Here is a 21046-nt window from a genome sequence, read left to right on the forward strand (position 1 = left end):
TTATTTAATATATATATATTCTTTTCTGCCAAGTTCGTGTTAATGGAGGGGACAACCCAATGCCATGTAAAGAATGGGCAGAAACCCTAAGTACTGTATCAGCCTGGTTAAGCCCTCCTGGAAGGACTCTGCCCAACGAATACCCTGCTGTTGCAATCATTGTTATACTACAGTAAAGGGATTTAATTATGCTTTTATAAGCAATTTAAATCTGGTTATTCTCGACTGAAGTGGGTGTCACTGAGAACACGGGCAAAAGACGTGATGAACCACAGTAGTCTGAAATCTACTTTTTCTTTTGTAAACACTTCCCTTTTTGTTTTTGTTTATTATTGGAGGGAAGTGGTTTTCTGTTACTGACAATTCAGATAATGAAGCAAAGTGGGATTCAAGTAAAAGAGGAACCTGGGAAAGACTGGAAATAGCAGGGACAAGCACCACTCCCTTGGCACCCTTTCAGAGACTGACCAGCTCTGCGTTCAGGGCAGCACGGGCTAAGGGGGTCCCCCCGCTCCTCTGACGGCAAGCTGGTCCCGAAATTCCTGTTCCAGGTTGCTCTACTGTTTAGCAACCTCCTCTTCATTTCCAGTCTAACTGTATCCATGGCCAGTCTAGACTGATATAATCTTAGCCAGCATCTTGACAGCTCTGTTTTCCTCCTCAGTGTTCAACATCTGTAGATATCAATCAGATCCTCTTTTTGCTTTCAAGTTGCTAGTCTAAACAGGTTGAGTTCTTCCCTTTTTTGCCCCTTTGCAAAAGACTCTGCAATTACTTCATCAGCCCAGAAGACCTTGTCTGTACCCATAGCAGATTGCGTTCATTTTTTGAACATGACAGACAGTACTAGCAGCGTGACCTTAAATCTTCCTTAAGTTCATGGGAAATACTCTACACAGCCCAGGAGCACACTTGCTATTTCCACATCAACACTGCAAATCAGTAAGAAAAGCCAGAGCAAAAAGCAAAGCAACGAGTGGCAAAAACCACTGCTATTCCGTATCTGACCTCAAACAGCACACATCAATACCGGACGTTTCTGATATTTTACATGAGAACTTCAGGAAAGCCATTAAAATTTAGGCCCTGTGTCTTCATATTATGAAATAAAAGAGGAGTTTTCCTTGGTTACTAGTGACAACAGTGAGCTTTAAGTTTTGTTTCTTCTGTGCAGCACAGCTGCTCTGTGAACCATGCAAGCTATAAAAAAAACCCGAAAAGACAAACCATCTTGTTTCTATTATGTGAATCTACCCAAGGGCTCCACCCTAAATGAGCACAATTCTTAAACTCCATAGCTGGCTGTTGCATCACCCCAGTGGGAAGAGAAACAGGTGGGTGGCAGGGTGCATTTATCTGACTTTTTTTTTTATTCATTATTTTAGTATTTTGGGTTTATGTAGGACAAGTGAGGCCACAACTAAAAGGGCAAGTTTTCCCTCCCTCTTCTAAGAGGAAAATAAGTTCTATGACCATTTAGCAATGCACAAAAAGCAACTGGAAAGGAGCGCAGGCAGTTTGGAAGAACTACACTGCAGAAAACGCTTTGGTCCTAATAACAGCTTAGCTCAGGGACTCCCAAACTTACCTTGCTGGTACTCAGCTGCGGCCACTGCCTCCATCACACCTACTCCTCCCTCCACCACTCGCATCAGCAACCAGCTCCCACCCACATGCACACACCAAAAGAGGCTCTAAGCTGGACAGGCAGTGCATGTGCAGTCCTCCATTGAGGTACCACAAGTGACAGCAATGCTATCATTTGTCTTATCTACACAAGAAGTACCACCAGCTGTGTATGGATCTGACTCAGTGTCCACCCATGTCAGTAAGATCCTTTCCAGTAACCCCAGAAGGATCTTTCAATCAGTTCTGAGCAGTGTACAAAGGCTGGTAGAGACAGGAGGACACGCCTGCTTCCAAGTACAATTCATTGAGTTTGCAGATAATTCAATGCCAACACAGTCCTGTTAAAATTCACGTAGCAAGACAGCAGAGCCTGAGATCCCCCAGCATCCAGAGGACACCACAGGTCTGCAGACATCTGCATGTATGCATTTGGAAACATTCAATGGCACAGCAATGTTTCTAGGGAAGACACAAAGAAAGGCTTCCCTGTTATTACCATTTTGTTAGAGAGCTTAGAATAAGCCAGGATTTTGTTTGCCAAATGACCAAATGCCCAGCAGATGTTAGAAGTGGAATACAGCAGAGTGCTCTGTTCACCCTTGAACAGAGAGGTTTCTCCTGGGTCTAAGGTGGACATTTACAACAGGCCAGGGACCAAATACACAGGAGAGCGCCTCTGTCCTGAATGTGCCGGCCAGCATCAGGAGGAAGGCTATTCACTGCCTGAGCTATACTTACAGGAGTCTGAAAGCAACAGTAGAGCTTGGTGAGGAATGGGTGGTTCCTTGCTAATGAAAGGATGCGTTTCTCGGTCATGGTACATTCAACATCGTCATCTTGGAGAATGACGTCCTTCTTCAACACCTTCACTGCATAGAGCTGCCCACTCTCTTTCATCTTGGCAAGCATCACCTAAACCAAAGGGGAGGGTAAATCGCAAGGGCTGAGCCCTCAGTCTCTATGAGCAAGACAGAGCCTCTTGCACTTTCTCACACTGGAAAGGTCAGTTATCTCATAACCAGGCTTGTGGATGCAAGTCAGTCTGTCTGTTAGCATGGGCATCAGTGTACAGTCGATGACACACGCTACTGTCTGCAGCAGCCTTCGCTAGACAGAAATACCCACACGTTGCTCCAATGTCTGGCTCAGGGCTAACTGGTCGAAGCTCATCCACTGCGCCAGGGCAAACCCCTTGACCACTGCCATCCATCCCACCTTCCCCCTCAGTCATCAAATTCAAATGCACCACTTCACCTTGGCCTGGCCTTGTGGCAAAGCAGAGAAACGAAAACCCCATCTCACTGCATTTGAAACCACTGCCTTGTTTCCTTTAAAGGAAAAGTTTTTACGTGCTCCAAGAAACGCTGCCCAAACGAGTGCTAATGCCCACACTTGCAGTTTCTGGCATAGGTCCTGGCATGCAGCTATTCCTTTGGTTGCTAATTTTTTTCTTTTTTGTGATATCCAATTCTTCACTTCGCTGCCAGCTTTCTTTCTCTTCCCTTTTCTCCCTGTTCTCTGTAACCAACTTTGTTGCACAAAGCATACTCCACTGGACAGTCTGTGTGTCACATTATGAAATAACTTCATCTATCTTGGAACTTCTTAAATAAGGAATACAGTTTTCCCCAAAAGAGCCACAAATAGCTCTCACCTTTCCAAAACTGCCCTTTCCCAATACACGAAGGAAGGTTAAGTCTTTGATCCCAAGTTTGCTTGCTGAACTTTCACTAATGTTGTTGCCATCTTTCAGGCTGCCTTTTCCCTGATGTCTCAAAGTAGATCTTGAAACCAGCTTCTGTGGAAGAAAGCAAATAAGTATCAGTCTGCATGGAAATTATACTTCTGCCTCAGAGGTGCTCACAGGTAGTCAACCTACCAACACAGGCATTTAGAACCTGTTCAGATGCACTGTATGGCCACTGGAACAGAAGGCATGTTGGTACCACCACCCAGCATAGCTGCTATGTGTGACCAGCCACCTCCGGCACTGCGCAGAGCTGTGCTGAGATGTCAACACTGGTTCCTGACTCGGGCATTTTAAGTTGTAAACCCACTGCCTGGCAGATCCAAGAGGTAAGCCTCACTCTCTCCATCCTCACTCCTCAGAAAAATAAGACGATGAGTGTGGAAATCCAAGTCTCCTATCTAACATCAGAGTGAGGAGGATTGTGTAATTTCTGCAATATGCAAAGTGCTGGTGAGATCTAGGACCTGAATAGATTTCATCTGAATCTCTTAGGTTTCTACCTGATTTTAAGACTCTTACTCAAAGCCCAGTTCAGCGGGAACCAAATTTCAAAATATTTTTCTTTCCCACAGCTGGGCTGCTGGCTTCCTCCGCTGCTGTAAATTCGATGGAAGGCTGTTCATCCCCACACCAGCAGTGACGTGTCTGCATTTTCAGGAATCGTACCAATATTAGCACACATTTCTAGAGCTCCTATTTTTGCAGCATATGAAGATCAAGTCAATCTCTAGTGCCCTCTGTTCACAGCTCTCCAGGTATATTATGCATATAAACCACGAGTACTTTTATTCAGTTTACTAGCCCGAACAAAGTCACACGGACTTCTTGAGCTCCACCTCGTGACTACTTTGGTGCAAAACAAAATTCTTCCTGCACAGAAGACTTATCTCACTGCCACAGAAATGGCAACCCCAGCCATGGGGAAAGAACCAAGGGCATCCAGGAGAGCACCCAGCAAAACCGCCAACAGGTTTAAGCCTACAGCACAGTCTGAACACTTACCTAGAGCCTTTAGCTCACAAATAATGAGAAGAGACTGTTAAATAAAATCACAGAATCGATGAGGTTGGAAGAGACCTCTGGGATCATTGAGTCCCACCTTTGCCCTAACACCACCATGCCAACTAGACCATGGCACTAAGTGCCACGTCCAGTCTTTTCTTAAACACCTCCAGGGATGGCGACTTCACCACCTCCCTGGGCAGCCCATTCTAATGCCTAAAACACCAAGCACAGATTTTTATTTTCCCAGTTTCATCTCCTTTTGATGTGCAGATTATGCAAACAACAAATGCTAACAAGTGCTGATTTTTACAGAACTGAGAAGGGAGTGTGGGACTTGTGTTTCCCTGTAACTCCCAGGATAATTGTCCCCCTGAACTGCACAGCGTGAAGAGCAAGATAAGACAGTCTGCTATGAACCAAATGAAATCAAAAGGGGCAGACACAGTCTAATAAGCAAGCTAGGCTGATAGGGCATGATGTGGTTGACTGATATAGCTGGCTAACTGTATGACAAGATTTACCATGTCTGGCAATTATGTTTTGGGTTTTAATATTTTCTTTTTGGTCAAAAATAAATAGACCAACATTTTATTATGGGTTATTGTGGTCTCAAGCAAACTCACTTTTCAAAACTGCTCACAAAGGAAACATGGTGAAAGCTGCTTGTTATCAAATGACAGCTCTGATTTCCACCACCGTGTATGGGCATTTTCGCTCAAGTTCTTAGAGAGTGTTTTAAACTCTCTGAATAGATTCAGATGTATAACAGCTGGATTTTTAGGATGCCTTAAGTATTGACAAGCAGAAATTGTACAGCTATGCCCCAACCCTGGCAACAATCTCACTGGGACACTGTCTCAGACAGCAAGGACCAGAGGTGATGATGTGTTGACAGGGACCACAGATTTTAGTTGGGGAAACTGTAGTGAAGAATGAAATGGTTTCCCTAAAAATCACTCAGAAAAACAGTGACAAAGCTGGGAAGAAAACCTAGGCCTCTTACTGACCTCTTCTTTTGCTCTGTCACAAGCCACATACACAGACAGAGCATTTGTGCTTGCGGTCAAAGTAAAAACAAGTATGGCATAAATTATATTGATCACTAATTAGTCAGGGGTCTTATCCTCCTCTCATTCATGCCAAGCAGATAAAAGAGTGAGTGAATGGAGTCACACCACTGTGAAACACAAGCAGACAATAAAGCAACACCTATAGATTAAAGCCTCCACCAGGGTGAATCTGGACACAAGACATCCATTTTCCAGGTGAAGTCTTTGCCACAAGCCACAGACAGTAACAACCTATTGATGCAGTCCACTGCTCAACACCATCTGTCATAACTGAAGTGTCTGACTTCTCCTGAACCCATATAAAGACTCAGTTGTAAACGTTTTAAATAGAGATGGGGGCGGGGGGGGAAGAAAAAAGAAAAAAAGGAAGAGACTCACCGAATTTGGGGAAATGCTTCCTGGTTGCAGACCCATGCATGCCAAGGTTTTAGCAAGCTCTGCTGAGTTCACCCCACAGTTCGGTGCAACGTTTGCTTGGCATCGGATGTGGACGTTCATTTTACAGACTGACAGGGGTGATGGTAGGAATGGAAAGTAAAAGCAAAGGAACAATTAAAATAACTTGGAGGGATTTGTTGCTAAGAAATAATTTAGCAATTCTGCTTCAGGAAATATACCCATCTGGATCTACTCTGTCTTTAAACTACAGGGATTTTTGTCACTGATCTCAGCAGAAACAGAATTAGATTCTCATAAGAGAATAAACTCCTGAAAATCAGGAATATACCCTAAACTCTCCAAGTAGGATGCCATATTGCCTGAAGGTATTCATAAGCACGTGTTTGTCAGCTATGCCTGCAGACAAAATTGGTATTTATAATGTCACAGAATTCACAACAAACTTCCCCTGCATTTGCAGGTATGTGATTTTAAAGAGATATTGTTCAGTGGGAAACTAAAATCTTTCTTGCTCTTACTCATGGACACACGTACACCCTCTTGTGGGAGATGAAGGCAAAGGGAGACTGACGATTTTACAGTCTGGGTCACCGAAATGAAAACATAACACCAGGACATGCTTTGTCATCAATTAACAGCGTGAGAGACAGGGAGTCAACCTAAAGCAATGACCTTTTATTCCCCCTCAGATGCCTTTTCGTTGCCTTATCTCATTAGCTGAGGAAAAAACCTACACGTTAAGGAAAAAATGAATGCAGGAACAGTGATACACAAGAATATTTTCAATAATGCAAGTTAAACAAAGCCATGCTGAGAGTGCAAAGTAGAGTCCTTCTGGAAGCCAGAGATTAAAAGCAGATCAGTGGCTTTTTTAACTCTTGCAAGGATTCACTCCTCAGCTTTCTCTTGAAGGTTGCACAAATCAAGCCCACACAGTGCATCAAGAGTCTATACGTATTTTGTGAAAAGGCTATAGTAAGAAGCTGCTCACTTTTACACTGTAGGCCCTGTCGCATGATTCCCCAGAGCAAGGAACCGCAGTGGTCACAGAAAGTTGGGACTTTGTAGTTGTGGACGCTGAACTTATGAGGAATGTTGATTCCAAACCTCTGTTCAGTCACCTGAGGTACCAAAAAAAAAAAAAGGCAGAGATTTAAAATTCAAATACATATATATAAACTGATATTCATTTACATACAGGCATTTAAGTGTAGAACTATGAGAATAATTCCAACTCAGAAAACGTCCAAATTTATCACCTCACTGAGGTTTACTGCAAGTGAGTATTGAGTGACCAACCTCACCTGCTGCAAGCCCACTCTGGTTTCCTTGCTGGGCAGACTGCACTACCTGACAAAGGAGATTTTAAAAAGGGTTGCCTAGCCAATTTGAAATTCTTAAAACAGAGTTAGAAGTGTGGATTACCTCATCAGAAACCTATCACACCAAAGTGCCACATAGAAATTACGTTAGCTACAGCATTTTGTAACTAACCAGTTTTCAAATTATTAACTTGCATGCTATGTCCAAACATGTAACTTCAGGTCAAACTGTTGATTTCATTAAATTTAATACAGAATAGTTTTCCCAGCTCCTCCTAAAATTCTCCTTCCTCTTCTCACCCTCCTTGTTATTAACAGTCTTTCATTTCAGGCCTACATTTTGCTTTATCACTTGCTCTCATCCCCTTTTTAACCTTGTTCTTTTCCAACTGTGGGATCTGAATGATTCAAAGACACCTTAGAAAATGTTACACCGGCTGAAGAAACTAATCCTCATTTAGCCTCTTCATTACTTTCTCCTGTGTTTCTCAATATGCAGATCCTGGAAGACGGAGGGGGAACCCACAACGTCACAAAGAAAAGTCAGGCGTGCAACTGAACAATGAGTTCAAAGTCAGCGGTGCCTCCTCACCTTTGTCTCTTTTAAAGTATTTTAAATGTGTTATAAACTCTTCATAATCCTGGGTGAGAGGGGTGAGGACACTCACTATTTAACTTCCACTTTACCCTTAGGCATTTAACATTTTCACCTGGCTCGGCAAGGGGTCATTTTAAGAAGTCTAGCTCAGCAGTTTAGAGGCAAGAAATAATGAACAAAGGCAATTGCTTATCTGCACTGGAAAGAAGGTTTCTGTATGGCACACAATACAGAGCTATCTCCTGATTAAAAATATTTCAATTGAATTTTCCTCAAACAGTAATTAAACAATTTCCAGTTATAGAAATAACACATGCAATGCACAAGGCAGTTTTAGGTGGGGATGTTACTCCTGTCAAATACAGCCAAAACCAGCAAGAAAGAAAACCTTCAAAAACACAAGTTATGCAAGGGTTCTTTATTACAACATAAATAATTTCATAGAGTAAAGGTGTGGAGCAATGACTAAATAGGCGCTTTAAGTTACCAGAAAAAAGCGACATAACAAAGACCGGCGGTTGGATTTTAAAGCCAGAGAAATCCACATGAAGAACCAGGCAGCAAATTTTGATGACAAACCGGTTAATCATGCAAGAAAATTACGAAGGAAAGCAGTGGATTTGCTATTTCTCAAAGTCTTCCAATGAAGACATCCTGCCTCTTAAACTACATGCTAGTCCAACCAGTTATTGGCATTAACAGAACAATCAGATGATATTGCATGGCCTTTATGCATGTCCCTATCACTCCTTCTCACTTTTAAATCCATAAATAAAGATAACACAGAGTAAATTCTGCTATAGGACAACCCCCACCAACCCAGACAACCCTGAAGATTCACAAATTACGATGACCCAGAATAACCAACACAACTTTACCTTGAGATCGGTCTTGTTAGTATTGTTTTGGCACGTGCAAGCTGTAACAATTAGATGGTGGCAGCGCTTGTGTACAACACAGGTGCATACTAGGAAATAAAAGAGGCATGCTGAAAAGAGCTCTTGAAAGACTCAGAACACATCAACCCACCAGCCGGGTTCTTTAAGGCTCAGCTGTATCAGAAAGACACAGTAAAGATGTGAAAAATAACCATTGGCTTGGAATTTTCAAAATCCCCTAACAGATCTGGAGATGCATCTCCAACTCATTGCAACAGAAATTCTGCACTGGATCATTCATACAGCCTAGAAAACAGCTGCCTATACAAAATACAGATGATGCACAGAAATAGCAGTGTAACTTCTCAAATCAACTTTAAAAAAAAAAATGCTGTTGAAACAATTATCCAGTGGAAAGTATTTCATACAACTACAAGAACAACATTAGAGAACACAGGTCCAAGATACTCAAAGTCATCTCTCCATCTCAGTGGCATAGTACTTCTTACGCTGGATATCCAAGTGAGTCCTGCCCAGGTTAGTTTGTCACGGAGGCTCAGTGCAATGCTTGGGTCTGGGAAGTTGGAGCACTGTAGCAGAGTGGTGCTGTGTCTCGGTTAATTTGCTAGTCCCCATCAAAGTCCTCATCAAGAGGGCTAATCAGGCCTAAAGCAGCGTTGGGCTCTCTCCAGGTCTGAAGGTGGCTTGGCTGGAATAAATTTGGATTCCTCTACTCCATAACCAACCATGCACTGTAGACACCACTAAGGGCCATAGCTGCTGTCTACAATAGGACATTTTTGTAATGGAAGATGTAAGTTGCAGGTATGTTGCAGCATCCCACGCTATTCAGTCTGTTGCTGACTTAAGCTTGCACTCATGAAGGGCTATCAATAACATCCACTTTCACCCAGAAATTTTATGTGGGATATCCATTTTGTTTACATGCAGCTTCCTTTCATATGAGGACATCAATGCCCTATTACATTGCACAAGAAACAGGCTATGTTAGAAGGCTATACTGAAAGACGATGCACCTGTGAAGCAAGTAATTCTGTCATCTTACCACAGAAAAAGGGAAAAGCAGAATAATAATTAAGTGCAAACAAGCACCACACACATCTATACAGCCATTCAGCCAAAATGCATTCAGAAAAAAGCGCTGTGCCAGCCTGCAAGGCTGCCCTTTGAAGTCACATCCCTAATTTTACTTTGTTGAATTTCATAGGGAGAGAAAGGAAGAGGGTGACCATTCCAGTAGGGTACTTTGTGTCCCGATACCAGCTGAACACTGTCCTGAAGGGACCTTGGATGTCTCAAGCCTAGTTGGGTGTTGCATGTACTCAGCAACTCAGTGGATCTGCAGAGGATGAAACACAGCAACCGGAATCCTAGCTGTTTGCATGAATGTCGGCAGTTGCTCCTACATGCATGCAAGCCATCAGCCTGACAAGCTGCTCAAATACACAGTTTTGGATGGCTGGGGAGGAAGAGTGGTGACTTCAGAGAAACTTGTAACCACAAGATGTCCCAGCAGCACAGGAAAGTGCTCCCAAAACAGCACATCCTACACACGCACCATGCAGGAGCAGCGCACCTTACCTTGGCACTGGTATCCCTGCTTCCCAAACACGCCCCTGTTCAAAACAAAATATGAACATAATTTAACATCGGAAAGCCAGTCTTGCAGATCATTTACAGAAGAGAGAATCAAAATGCAAGAGGATCCCAAATGACCAGATCCCTGGGGCAAAACTGCCCAGCAACAACTGTGCAATTCAGCACAAGGGTGCAAGAGCAAGAAAACACTGCAAAGGCCGTAGCTTACAGGGCAGATAACATAACAATGCATGTTATTCTCCATATTCCCCCTCACTCTAGTTTCTGAAATACCTCACTTTATTACAACACACACCACATTTATTAGACTGATCCCAGCAGCCCACACTCTGTTATTATCTCTCCCACTCCATGCTCTTTTGAGACATATCTCAGTTTTTCTCCCTGCTCTGCCTACTCCCCCACATATATCATCCCATACCTCACATCTCTGATGGCTGTCCTGTTCTCAGGCATCTTCTCTAATCTTTCAAGCAACTGTTTTTCCTGGTGTAATCTCAAAGCTCCACTCAAGTTAACATCTGGGGTCTTTCTTCAGATTGCTTGTGTTACATTTTCCCCCTCCCCAAAATAATATCTACGCTCACAAGTGAGGAACATTGCCCCATCCCCACACCCTCCCAGTCTGCTTCCAGCATCCAAGATACACATCACCTCTGGCCCCTCTGCAGTAGACTCCAGTTTGCAGCATAAATGTTCCCTGCTAAACCTGATGGTCAGGGGGAGTCACATCAGTGACCCTTGGTAAACTGCTGGGTGACTGATTCAGGATCGGGGGTGGCATGTCAGTCTCCAAAACACAAAGGGATGGGAAGCTCCACATCACCGCGTGCAAGCTGTTCTTACCAGATGAACTCCCTGCAGTGCGAGCAGTACGTAGGCTGTCGCAGGTAGGTAGCCATGAATTTGTGGCCGTTCACCTGATGCACTCGCCTTCGCATCGCCCGCTGGCGTTTCCGAGTGAGGTTCTTGAAAATTCGATCCCTCTGGAGAGTCCCTGTGCAGGGGGCAGGAAAAAAAAAAAGCAACAAAACATTAACATTATCATGCACAGTTATTACTCCTGTTTTTGCTATGGCACAAAATTACATCCCTGGTTTAGAATTTGGGAGGACTATGGTCTAGAACGAGGACAGCATCTGGGACAGGCAAGGAAGTTAATTGCAAAGGCCCCTTCAGCTCAAAATTACATTCTTCATCTAGAAATAACTGCCTCTTCCCATTTTCCTCTTGCTCCTCTCCCATGTTGAGACATGTCACTAGCCCATTCATTCACAAGCTGTAAACAGACCAGAAGCTCAAGGCTAACAAGTTGTTATCACTCACAGCTTTTTGAGCAATAACTCCTGAAAACGTGACTGCATGCAACCAACTGACCAGCGCCCTGCTCGCTGAGCCAAAATGGTGCCTTGCTCGGTGAATAGCATTTATCCACCTTCGGTATGCTCATGCTACACTTCTGGATCACCACTTGTAGCAGTTTTGTTTCCTGTATTGGATAAAAAGGCACAGCTTAAGTTTTCAAGGACTGTTAGTTGTTTGATACGTGCCAATCTCAACTTTCTTTAAAGTTTAGGCTCATTTTCTAAAGGGTAGATAATATTTTAAAGCTCTGGGAAGCAGAGACCCAGGAACTGCTGGCATTCGAATCTGAATTTTCTCAAAATTTAATTTTTTTTTTTACTGGATTTAGTTCAGCCATGTAACAGTTTCGTAGCAAAGTTCAATTTACACAAAACAAGTCATTCTTAAAAGGCAGAATCGAGCTCTAGATCAGGAAAGCCATTCCCATACGGCAGCAGCCATCTGACTTACAAATCACAGCCAGCTGGTCTCTGGGATCCTTGCACAGACTAGGTCAGACTCAGCTGAGCTGCCCAGATCAAAGCCTCATCTGGGGCACACTCGCCTCCGAAGAAAGAAATTAAATTTGCAGTTTTCAAGTTAGTTGCTTTGCAAAGTAAAGGCCCTGCTAACAAGTGCCTTTTGGGGAACACACACTGGAGTCTGCTAGAGGTGACTGTGTGCCAATGTACGTACTCGTTATTCGTTTTGAGCGTGAACTGGATGCAAGACAAATGCCAGCTATTGCCAAATCCTCTGCATGGATGTAATGACACAGGGACAGGCGGGATGTAAGCTTCCCACCCCTCTGATCATCCTGGAGCAGAGGATCAGCAGCAGAACCCAAACACAGCTGTTACCATCCCACTTCATTTACCCATAAAAAGGGGGTAGAGCATTTCCCTGCTTTCAACCAGCTTTGTTGATTAACCACTGGTGGGAATAAAAAACAAACAAACAAACAAACAAACAAAAAAAAACCACCAGAAGGGAAAAAGCTGTCAGCCAGATCAAGCTAGATCAAGGCTTGAAATGTAGAAGTCCCACATCACAGGTGTATTTCCCAGTTCTCTTTGTAGGAGTGGAGATAAGGGAAGCCATCCTGTCACTACCAAAACCAGCCACTTCAAAGAGCTGTGAGCCACACGATGTATTCCTCTCGGTACTCTTGCCACACAGGTTTAGAAGCAAAGTTGGCCATAAAGCTCAAGGGGTTTTTTTGGCTGTGTTCTCCCAGCCATTTGTGCGTGCATCCCCTCCACAGGCACTAATTGAAACCTCCTACCCAATGGCACAACTGCGACATGGAGCATGGCCTGACTTTAAGATGGCTTGCATTTATTTTTTAAATGGAAATGCACACTATAATTCAGGATTTTCCCATTAAAACACAAAAAAAGGATGCGGTAGGGTTGATCCAAGTACTTAACAGAAACCTGCTTTCTTCACCACAGAGCTTCAAGCAGCTAGGCAGAGAGACCAGCGCAGAAGAGCCTGCCTTTCTAGGGAAGTGCTTACTTCAGTGTTTAATTCTCACTGAAGTCAACAGGGCTCAGGGGACCACAGGAATTGCCAGTCCAAATCAGAACATTGATTCATCTAGTTCAGCATCCTGCCTCTGTCAGTGGGCAACTAGAAACACATGACAGCAAGACAGAGGAACCCTGCAGCTCAGAGATAATTTGCCTCTTTCCCACACATGAGATGTCATTTTGATCTCCAGAAGTGAGAGCTGATGTGCAGAGGTGTAATAGCCCTTCCAAACGTTCAATCATCATTGCACAATTTCAACAGCCTCGTTACCCACCATGAGAAACACGGCCATGAAGAACTTCAAGAGATCAACTAGTTCAACCCTTTTCCCCAAAAGAAAGATCAAGAGCCAGTTGCTTCACTGAGCCCAAGCCTCCTGCAACTGCATGTGAGAAGTAAAAAAAAATTTAAAAGTAAAAAAACCTCAAATTCCTTACAGTATTACAGAATTTGCCCACCTTTAAATTCAAGAGAACATCTCCTTGATCTAGGTTTAAGCATATGTTTAAGTGTTTTCCTGGATTAGGGCCAAACACCTCAACTGGCAAAGTACCCTGTCTTGGTGTTCAGCACATACAGGAGAACTTCCAATGCATGGAAAGGGAAAAGCAGGGTTTGTGAGTGGGCAGCAAGCACATCAGTAAATCACCTACAGAAGCAATCCAGTTACCATCTTGTTTTGTACCAGCTACTCCATTAGAAGCCCAGCAGCTGATGCCCTTTAAGTTCACACACTCACATTTACCAGAGTTTAAGAGAATATGTTCCCAATTTAGTTTCTGGTTTTGTTACAGTTTCCCCCAAGGATCAGCATGGGGTAATCGCCTCCCTGGTGCTCTCCCATGCAGCAAGAAACCCACACGCAGCCAAGAGCAAACCAGCCCTTTGCACCAGCAACAGGGGGACACGTCAAGGTGGCCTGCAAAGCCACCAAGTGGGACACTGCTATGCATCCCTGTAGTTTGCCTGGCTTCAGAGAGACTGCAATTTTCAAATGGTTCAGGAAGACCAAAAAAAAATGACAGGCACTTGTTTTTTCATGGGTGGTAGAGGAAGTCTCCATGCTGTCTGCACTGGTGGACACATCCACAGCCAGCCTGCAGCCTCCTCCTCGGAGCTGTACTTGGCCTCCATCTCCTGTTCTCCAACCACTGACATCTCACACAGCACAACGGCTTCCATCTTACAGACCCACTTTTCAATAAAACACATGCCACAAGTTTTTTGCCCTTTTTTTTTTTCTAAAAGCATATTTCATATTTAAAATGTTCCTCAAATTGCACATTTTCCCACGCTACTTGGCTGCATTACCCTGCTAATTTTCTCCAGATGCTGCATATCTTCCAGGTGATTCTCACTCATGCTTACATTCACCTCACATGACTTTATAACAAACCTAAGTGTTACCAAGTAGGAGACTAACTTCAGCAAGGCCTGGATTACTTTCCACACGCAATCAGCTCTTTTGGGCACTGCTCTTCCCATTTCCTGATGCTGTCTCAAGTGAAAAGGAGAGGCAGAGCACAGCCCAACTTCAACCACACCTCAGGCCCAGGCATAGCTGCAAGAGACCATCCATCCATGATGTAGTGGATCTAAATATACAATCACATCCCACAGAATAAATCCCTCTTTCAGAGGCTTGGGCGCTCACCCATCCCACGCACCACCCCATGGAGCAGGTAAGTTCAACCCTCCAACAAGGTGCAAGTGATTTTGAAATGGTGGAACATATCGCTACCAAAACCACCTTCCTCCCAACCACCAAGATGGCAGTCCCTCAGCTCGCATCCATCACATCTGCTAAACGGCTCCCAGCGGTGCTGGGCAAGAGGTTGTGTGCAGAAACCATCGACGCAGCGCTGAAGTCTGCTAATGGACAGGGTGGCCAACGCAGCAGCCCCTCACCTTTAGTGTCAGAGGGTATAAAGTCATCACAGTCATTTTCCTGACTCGTGTTCCGCGTTCTGGCCAGCTTCCTATAGAATATATATTTTCCTTCTGCATGCGGAGAGTTTTTTACAAAACAATGCAGTTCTAGACCACTTTAGGAGACCTTGGACTTTTAAAAGCCTCTAATCTCAGATAAAGCAACAACCACCATGAATGGTTCAAATATCCAAACACTGCTATAAAAACAGGCAAGTGATTGCTCAGTGAAGGGAGTTCCCCCATCCATGGTTAAATTTGGACGTCTGTAACTATGGGGTACTTACTGTGCCTGGCTATGTGCAAAAGTAACTACAAAGTTAAATACTAAAAAGCCTCTTCCCCTTTCCTCCTCTCCACTCATGCCTAACACATGTTTATGGCAGTGGAAATTATGCATGTGGAGGGAGAAGAGAATAAATAACCCACCAAGTCATCTGAGGACATCTGCATGCACTAGCACACCGCTCACCCACCCAGCAGCCTCCTTACACCCCCCAAAATGCCCCTGGCCAGACATTCCCCCCCCCCCTTTTTCTCCCCAACATTTTTTATTCTAGGGGGTAATTTCAGGTAAGTCCTTAAAGCAGTGGCATAACTACAGCAATAAGACGAGAGGAAGAGCTGCAGTGTTGTGTGTGGAACTATTGCCTCAAGTAGTCAAAGCCTGTCAGGTCTCATCTATTGGAAATCAGTCTCACTGTCGCACTATCAACCGCTGCTATAATGCCGTCACAGCAGATGTCATTTGGGTACCTCCTGATACATGACAATTTCTAGTGTTACATTCCCACATGCATCAATGGGATTTGTCTTTGAAAGAAATAAAGATGTTAAAAAAAAATAATTAAAAAGCCTTAAAGCAATAGAGCTAATAGATTAAAACTTAATTAAGCCTTTTTTATTAGTACCAGTAACAGTATACACGTTGTTATGCTCCCCTGGGAGCACTGCAAGCGAGATCCCGTTGCACTGAGTGACACACGAGCACGGAGCAGAGACCAACCACTGAACTTTGTAGACTGTAAAAAGCAAGATAGCGGATTGACAGAGCCCTCGCTTCTCACAAGCACTGCAACACAGAACAACGATTTCAGATCAGGCTAAACACTCATCTAGCTCATGCCCTAGTGGTGAATAGTAGCAGGTGTTTTAGGAAAAGAATATATAAAACAAATAAGCAAACAGGGGGGAATGAATACACACACATCCTCCCTCCAGTCATCAGTACGTAGGTGTTCTCTCAGTATTTACCCAACAGCAGGCTTCCTCACATCCCATCAGTATGTAGGTGTTCTCTCAATATTTACCCAACAGCAGGCTTCCTCACATCTACTGAATATAAACAGAGGTTAAACCAAGATGCTTATTTTCCAAGCCAGAAAACATGTATGTTATGACAAAAATCCCTTACAAAGGCTTGGTATCTTTTAACCAGGAGTTTTATCACCATAATCCCGCAGACAGTCAAAACCACAGGAAGCCTTGCTAATTAAAACATTATAAACACAACACAGCATTGAAGAAGAGGCCAACAGCCTGACTCTGAAAAGGGAAAAGGATTGAAAGGTTAGGACCCAAAGTGGTATTTCTGTTGCTGATTGTTCTGCTTCCCCAGTATTAGTGCTGCAGAGTGAAAGCCTTGCCTTTCCTAATTACTACAAAGTTTTTTCTTCAGTTCCCTTCAAAAGTCACTTGGATGCATGAATCGGCCAGCTGGAAAAGTGCCACATCTGCAGAGGTCACGTTAACCACACAAGGTTTCTCTCCCACTTCACATCTGTCGAAGTTTCTGTCCTGCTGCTGCTTTTGCCAGCCTGTGCATGAAACCAGATCGGTTCAAATCCCAAGAGAGGCTCATTGCAAAGCAAACATGTGGCTCATCAAACACAGGCTGGGACTCATGTTTGATCCAGTTGCTGTTTTCCCCCCTGAAATTGGATAAAGTTTTGTATGAAGACCAGAGAATGAGCCAGTTAGTGCTGGCAGCACTAGATTGTCTTCTAGGACTTCAGAGAAAACCCACGTTAATGGGCAGTTCATCTTTTAAGATGCTAACCCATCAGTATTGTCTGAAAGAGTAAGAAGGAACAACGATGCTCTGAATCCAAAAAAATAAAGAGTTTTCCCACTCACAAGTATGAAACAGCATTATCAGCAGTCTTGGAAATGCAAAAACATGTCATCATCCCTGCATCGATTCACACAGAACTTTGCACTCGCAGCAAGGTCTCTGTTTCTCATCCAAGCGCTGAAGTAGGGTAGATCCATCTTCTTTGTTTTCCTGCCAGGTTTAGGACATAAATTCATCTCAGCTCTCGCCCTCAGCTCTCAGTGACAGTGCTGCCCTCAGCAGCATTTGAGTACTGAGGTTGAACAATGATGTTTCAGCACGGCAACGGTGAGAACAGGATCAATGAAGTTCACACAACAGTATTAGTGAGCACGACAGTGCTCAGCTATTGCTACAAAAGCCCATCATAGCGTTATTTCTAGAATCCCACAATGACACCAAAGCTCTGGTGGCACCAGTGAGACAGAAAAGGTGAGAGGACACGTCTCCATGTTACCCAGGCTTACCAGCCACAGCTCTGCTCCACCCATCACTGCTAATCTCATGGTTCACCTCATCAGTGTGGAACTGGGGTCCAGCACCTTTTGGGGGGTTCTGTTTTCTTCACTCACAGTCTCTTGTACTTGAACATAGCAGTGTCAGGGACAGCAGGACATCTCTGCAGAGCTGGAGTGACCAGTATGTGGCTGCTGGGATCTGTCCTCACGTGCAGAAGGGGAGAGGGCTGCAAACCAGAGGGTAGAGCCTACTGCTGGGGCTGGAGGAGGAATAGCTGTTTGCATGAGGTCTGTGAGAAGATGAGAGAGGAGGAAGAAGGTGGCTTGAGAAATTCTTAAAACAAGTATTCTGCTGCCACTTCGAGTTTACCGACCAGTTATGAATACCATACAGGTTATTTTGCATAGAGTTTTAATCATGATTGCCACACAGGTTTTCAGACATGCACAGGGCAGCTCAAAAATACTATTCTCCACATCTGCTTTTACGAGTTATTTCTGGGAAAATTTTTTCAGACATCTGCTTGTGGATGTTGACAGCTATGAAGCAAGGCACTGCTGCATGTTGCGCCAGGCTGAAAAATATGAATGGAAAAGCCTTCCATTCATTTCTGTAGTGAGTAACAATGAACTGAGCAAACGGGATACTGAGGATAACAAAAGATTTCAGCAAACACGAGCAACTCCATGCCATAAGAGACCAGGTTCTCAGACAGAGATTGTTGCACACCAGCCCATTTGTGCTTTCCAGGCCACAGGCTGCAGAAATGCTGCTGGCTGCCAAGGAGGATGTGTTTGAAGGCAACAGCCACTTCCCTGCACTCCACTCTCCCTTCTCTTTACAGCCACACCACTGAGAGAGAAGGAGACAGCCCCGTTTTTCACTCTGTGCTTGTTCCTCTGCCAAGAGCAAGAAAGGTTTTACCTGTGCTCCATTTCGTTGTTCCATCTCTGCAAGTTTTTGCATGCGTTTGGAGACGGTAACCTCACGATACTTCTGTTTGCAAGAGGGACCAGGCTGGGGTGATAATGGCAGAGAACTATCTCAGCTTGCACAAAGATGAGATGCCAGGAGAGAAGGATTTTACTTAAAATTAGAGGGACTTGAGGGAGACAGCATAAACCTGAGCCCTGGAGAGTCCCAGACTGGCACTGGAAGCCCACTTCATACCTGTCCCATACCCAGCAGGAGACACAGGATACCCACGCAGTTTGGAAAAATAAGACAAATTAGTCATGTCATATCCAGTGAGATAACCGATACGTGCTTCCCTCTGGCTGTAGTTGAAGATGGTCTTCCAGCAGGAGTAGAGCTCCAAAAGGACACCCCAGCCCCACTGCTCCCTCCTCATGAGGGAGTCCCCTCCCTCCCATCTCAGACCTGCCAGCATGACTCTGTCTGCAACTGCTCCGTAACTCGCTCCTCTCACATTGATCTGGGGTAAGAACAGGCAACAAAAAAACCCAAGCAACCAAACAAAAACCAGAAAACACCTATTATTAAAAATTTGACCCACACAGTGAGAAACAGGCAATAATAACCACCTCTCCTCCTCAGCTGCAGGCAGAACAGCACATCTGCTTGCAGTCTCAATTTTATCATAAGATGGGGACTATCCTCCTCCTTACTTTAATATGTGCAAATAACACTAGTACCTCGTACTTCTTACTGCATTGCTCATTAAAGCCTTAACGAACTGATTCCTCTCCCTCCTCCTCTCGCCAATTATAATCATTATTATTTCCTTGTGCTTAGGCAAGTGAATTTCCATTGTAAAACCTCCTGTTAGTCCTTCCCACCTATTAAACTCAAGAGAAAAATGTTGAAATGTGATTTATTAGCGAAGGAAACCATTTAAATACATTATTCATTAAAAACAGGAAAATAAAACTAACAAAGCAACTTTGATCTTTTCCATGATTAATTCATGCACCAGAAGCCCTCTGCACCGTAAGTTTTAGAAGATTTCAAACTACGCTGGCTACAGAACAGAAGTAGAACTAACGGAGCAACAGCATTTATGGGTCAAAGCTACCAGCACTCGTGCAAAATCCTTGAGAAAAGCAGAATTGGTAGGTTGGGCAAACAGCAATCCTGAACCCTCTCCTGCTCCCGATGCCTCAGGGCTCGTGCATTTTGCAACCATCAGGAACTCACCTACTACGAAGCCACCTACGAGCATGCATCAGAACACGCTGTTGGGAGGCCCTACCCACACAGGGAAGCACGAGCTCCAAGTTAAACCTATTTTTAACCAGATGCAGTCTAAAGCTATTTTAAAGTAGATGCTCTGGGGACATCCTTCTTTCGGTGTATGTGGCCAGCTTCAGAATTACAATCGGCCACTTCGGTATTAAACCAAGAGTGTCCACACAAGGTTTTACACTCCACTAGATCTGCTTAAAATTCACACCTTTATGTTTAGGCAGTGCAATTTTCCAGAGACACGACCTTAACATCTGTCTCAAAGAAGGTGGACCAGGAAAATATTCTTTATGTAACATGAGACAAAACGCACAAAGAAATCAGGATCAACAGAAAGCCAGTTGAAACAAGAACATCAAGCAGCTTGTGTCCAGAGGGACCCAACTGAAATGTGTGCAATTCCACAAATGGCAACCAAGTTCCTCAACATAGCAGCCATCCCCATGACAAAATCTCAAGCCTTCCTCACCACAGGCACTGCACCTCTCAGTGGGAAAGCAAATTGTAATCCAAAGCACAACTGGAATTTAGTCAGGAACAAATTAACTGGGAGAGCTAATTAAGTAGGACGAGTTAAAGACTCCCCTATTAAAAAAACCGACTGCTGTCCTGCGATGCCTCAGCCTCTCCCCAGTCCCTGGAGGTGCCCTGGCCTTTGCTCACCTGGGAGGGTGACCAACACCTGAACCACCACCCTACAACACCTGGACTCTCCTGGCCGTCTGGTCACCCAGCACTTGCACACACCCAGCCCAAGTGGTCCGGTCGCATACTCAGCTCTGATTACATAGCCGATCCCCAGCACTCTCGAGATTTCCATGTGGCAGCTTGCTAATAAGTTCTCTAATTGCAACAGCCTTAAAAAGCAGGTTGTTTACCATGCTGCTCTCCCACACAGATTCCCACACACCACGGCCTAAGTAAGACACTGCTGCAGCAAAGCATCTGTCCAAAAAAAAATTTAAAAAAATTCAGCCTTTTGTATTCCAAGTTTATTGCTACCATGAAGATACCTGCCAAAAAGCAGAGCCTCTTCTCAGCAAGACAGTCCCCACCTTGGTAATGCAACAAGGAAAGACTCGGTGCTCAGGTTAGCAATTGCGCTTGGCTTCATTGCACAGCCCGTCCTAAAACACTTCTGCAGATGGCAGGGACCATTCCCGCTCTGACACGCACCGCACCCCTCCTAGTG

The 21046-nt window shown here is 44.3% G+C and overlaps 1 protein-coding gene across 1 annotated transcript in view; it reads right to left on the reverse strand.

The window, feature by feature from the left end:
* Window positions 1–2367: 2367 nt before the first annotated feature.
* The window catches only part of PRKCH (protein kinase C, eta), a gene marked incomplete at both ends in the record, with an annotated part of 58470 nt that continues 39791 nt past the window's right edge, over window positions 2368–21046 (reverse strand). Inside the window, 7 exons of the mRNA XM_009695780.1 lie at window positions 2368–2541; window positions 3284–3427; window positions 5833–5960; window positions 6845–6974; window positions 8652–8740; window positions 10254–10288; window positions 11118–11268. Coding sequence (XP_009694082.1) covers window positions 2368–2541; window positions 3284–3427; window positions 5833–5960; window positions 6845–6974; window positions 8652–8740; window positions 10254–10288; window positions 11118–11268 — 851 coding nt within the window. The remainder of the gene's footprint in view (window positions 2542–3283; window positions 3428–5832; window positions 5961–6844; window positions 6975–8651; window positions 8741–10253; window positions 10289–11117; window positions 11269–21046) is intronic.

Source organism: Cariama cristata, unplaced genomic scaffold (genome assembly GCF_000690535.1).
Source record: "Cariama cristata isolate BGI_N322 unplaced genomic scaffold, ASM69053v1 scaffold1910, whole genome shotgun sequence".
Taxonomy (NCBI): domain Eukaryota; kingdom Metazoa; phylum Chordata; class Aves; order Cariamiformes; family Cariamidae; genus Cariama; species Cariama cristata.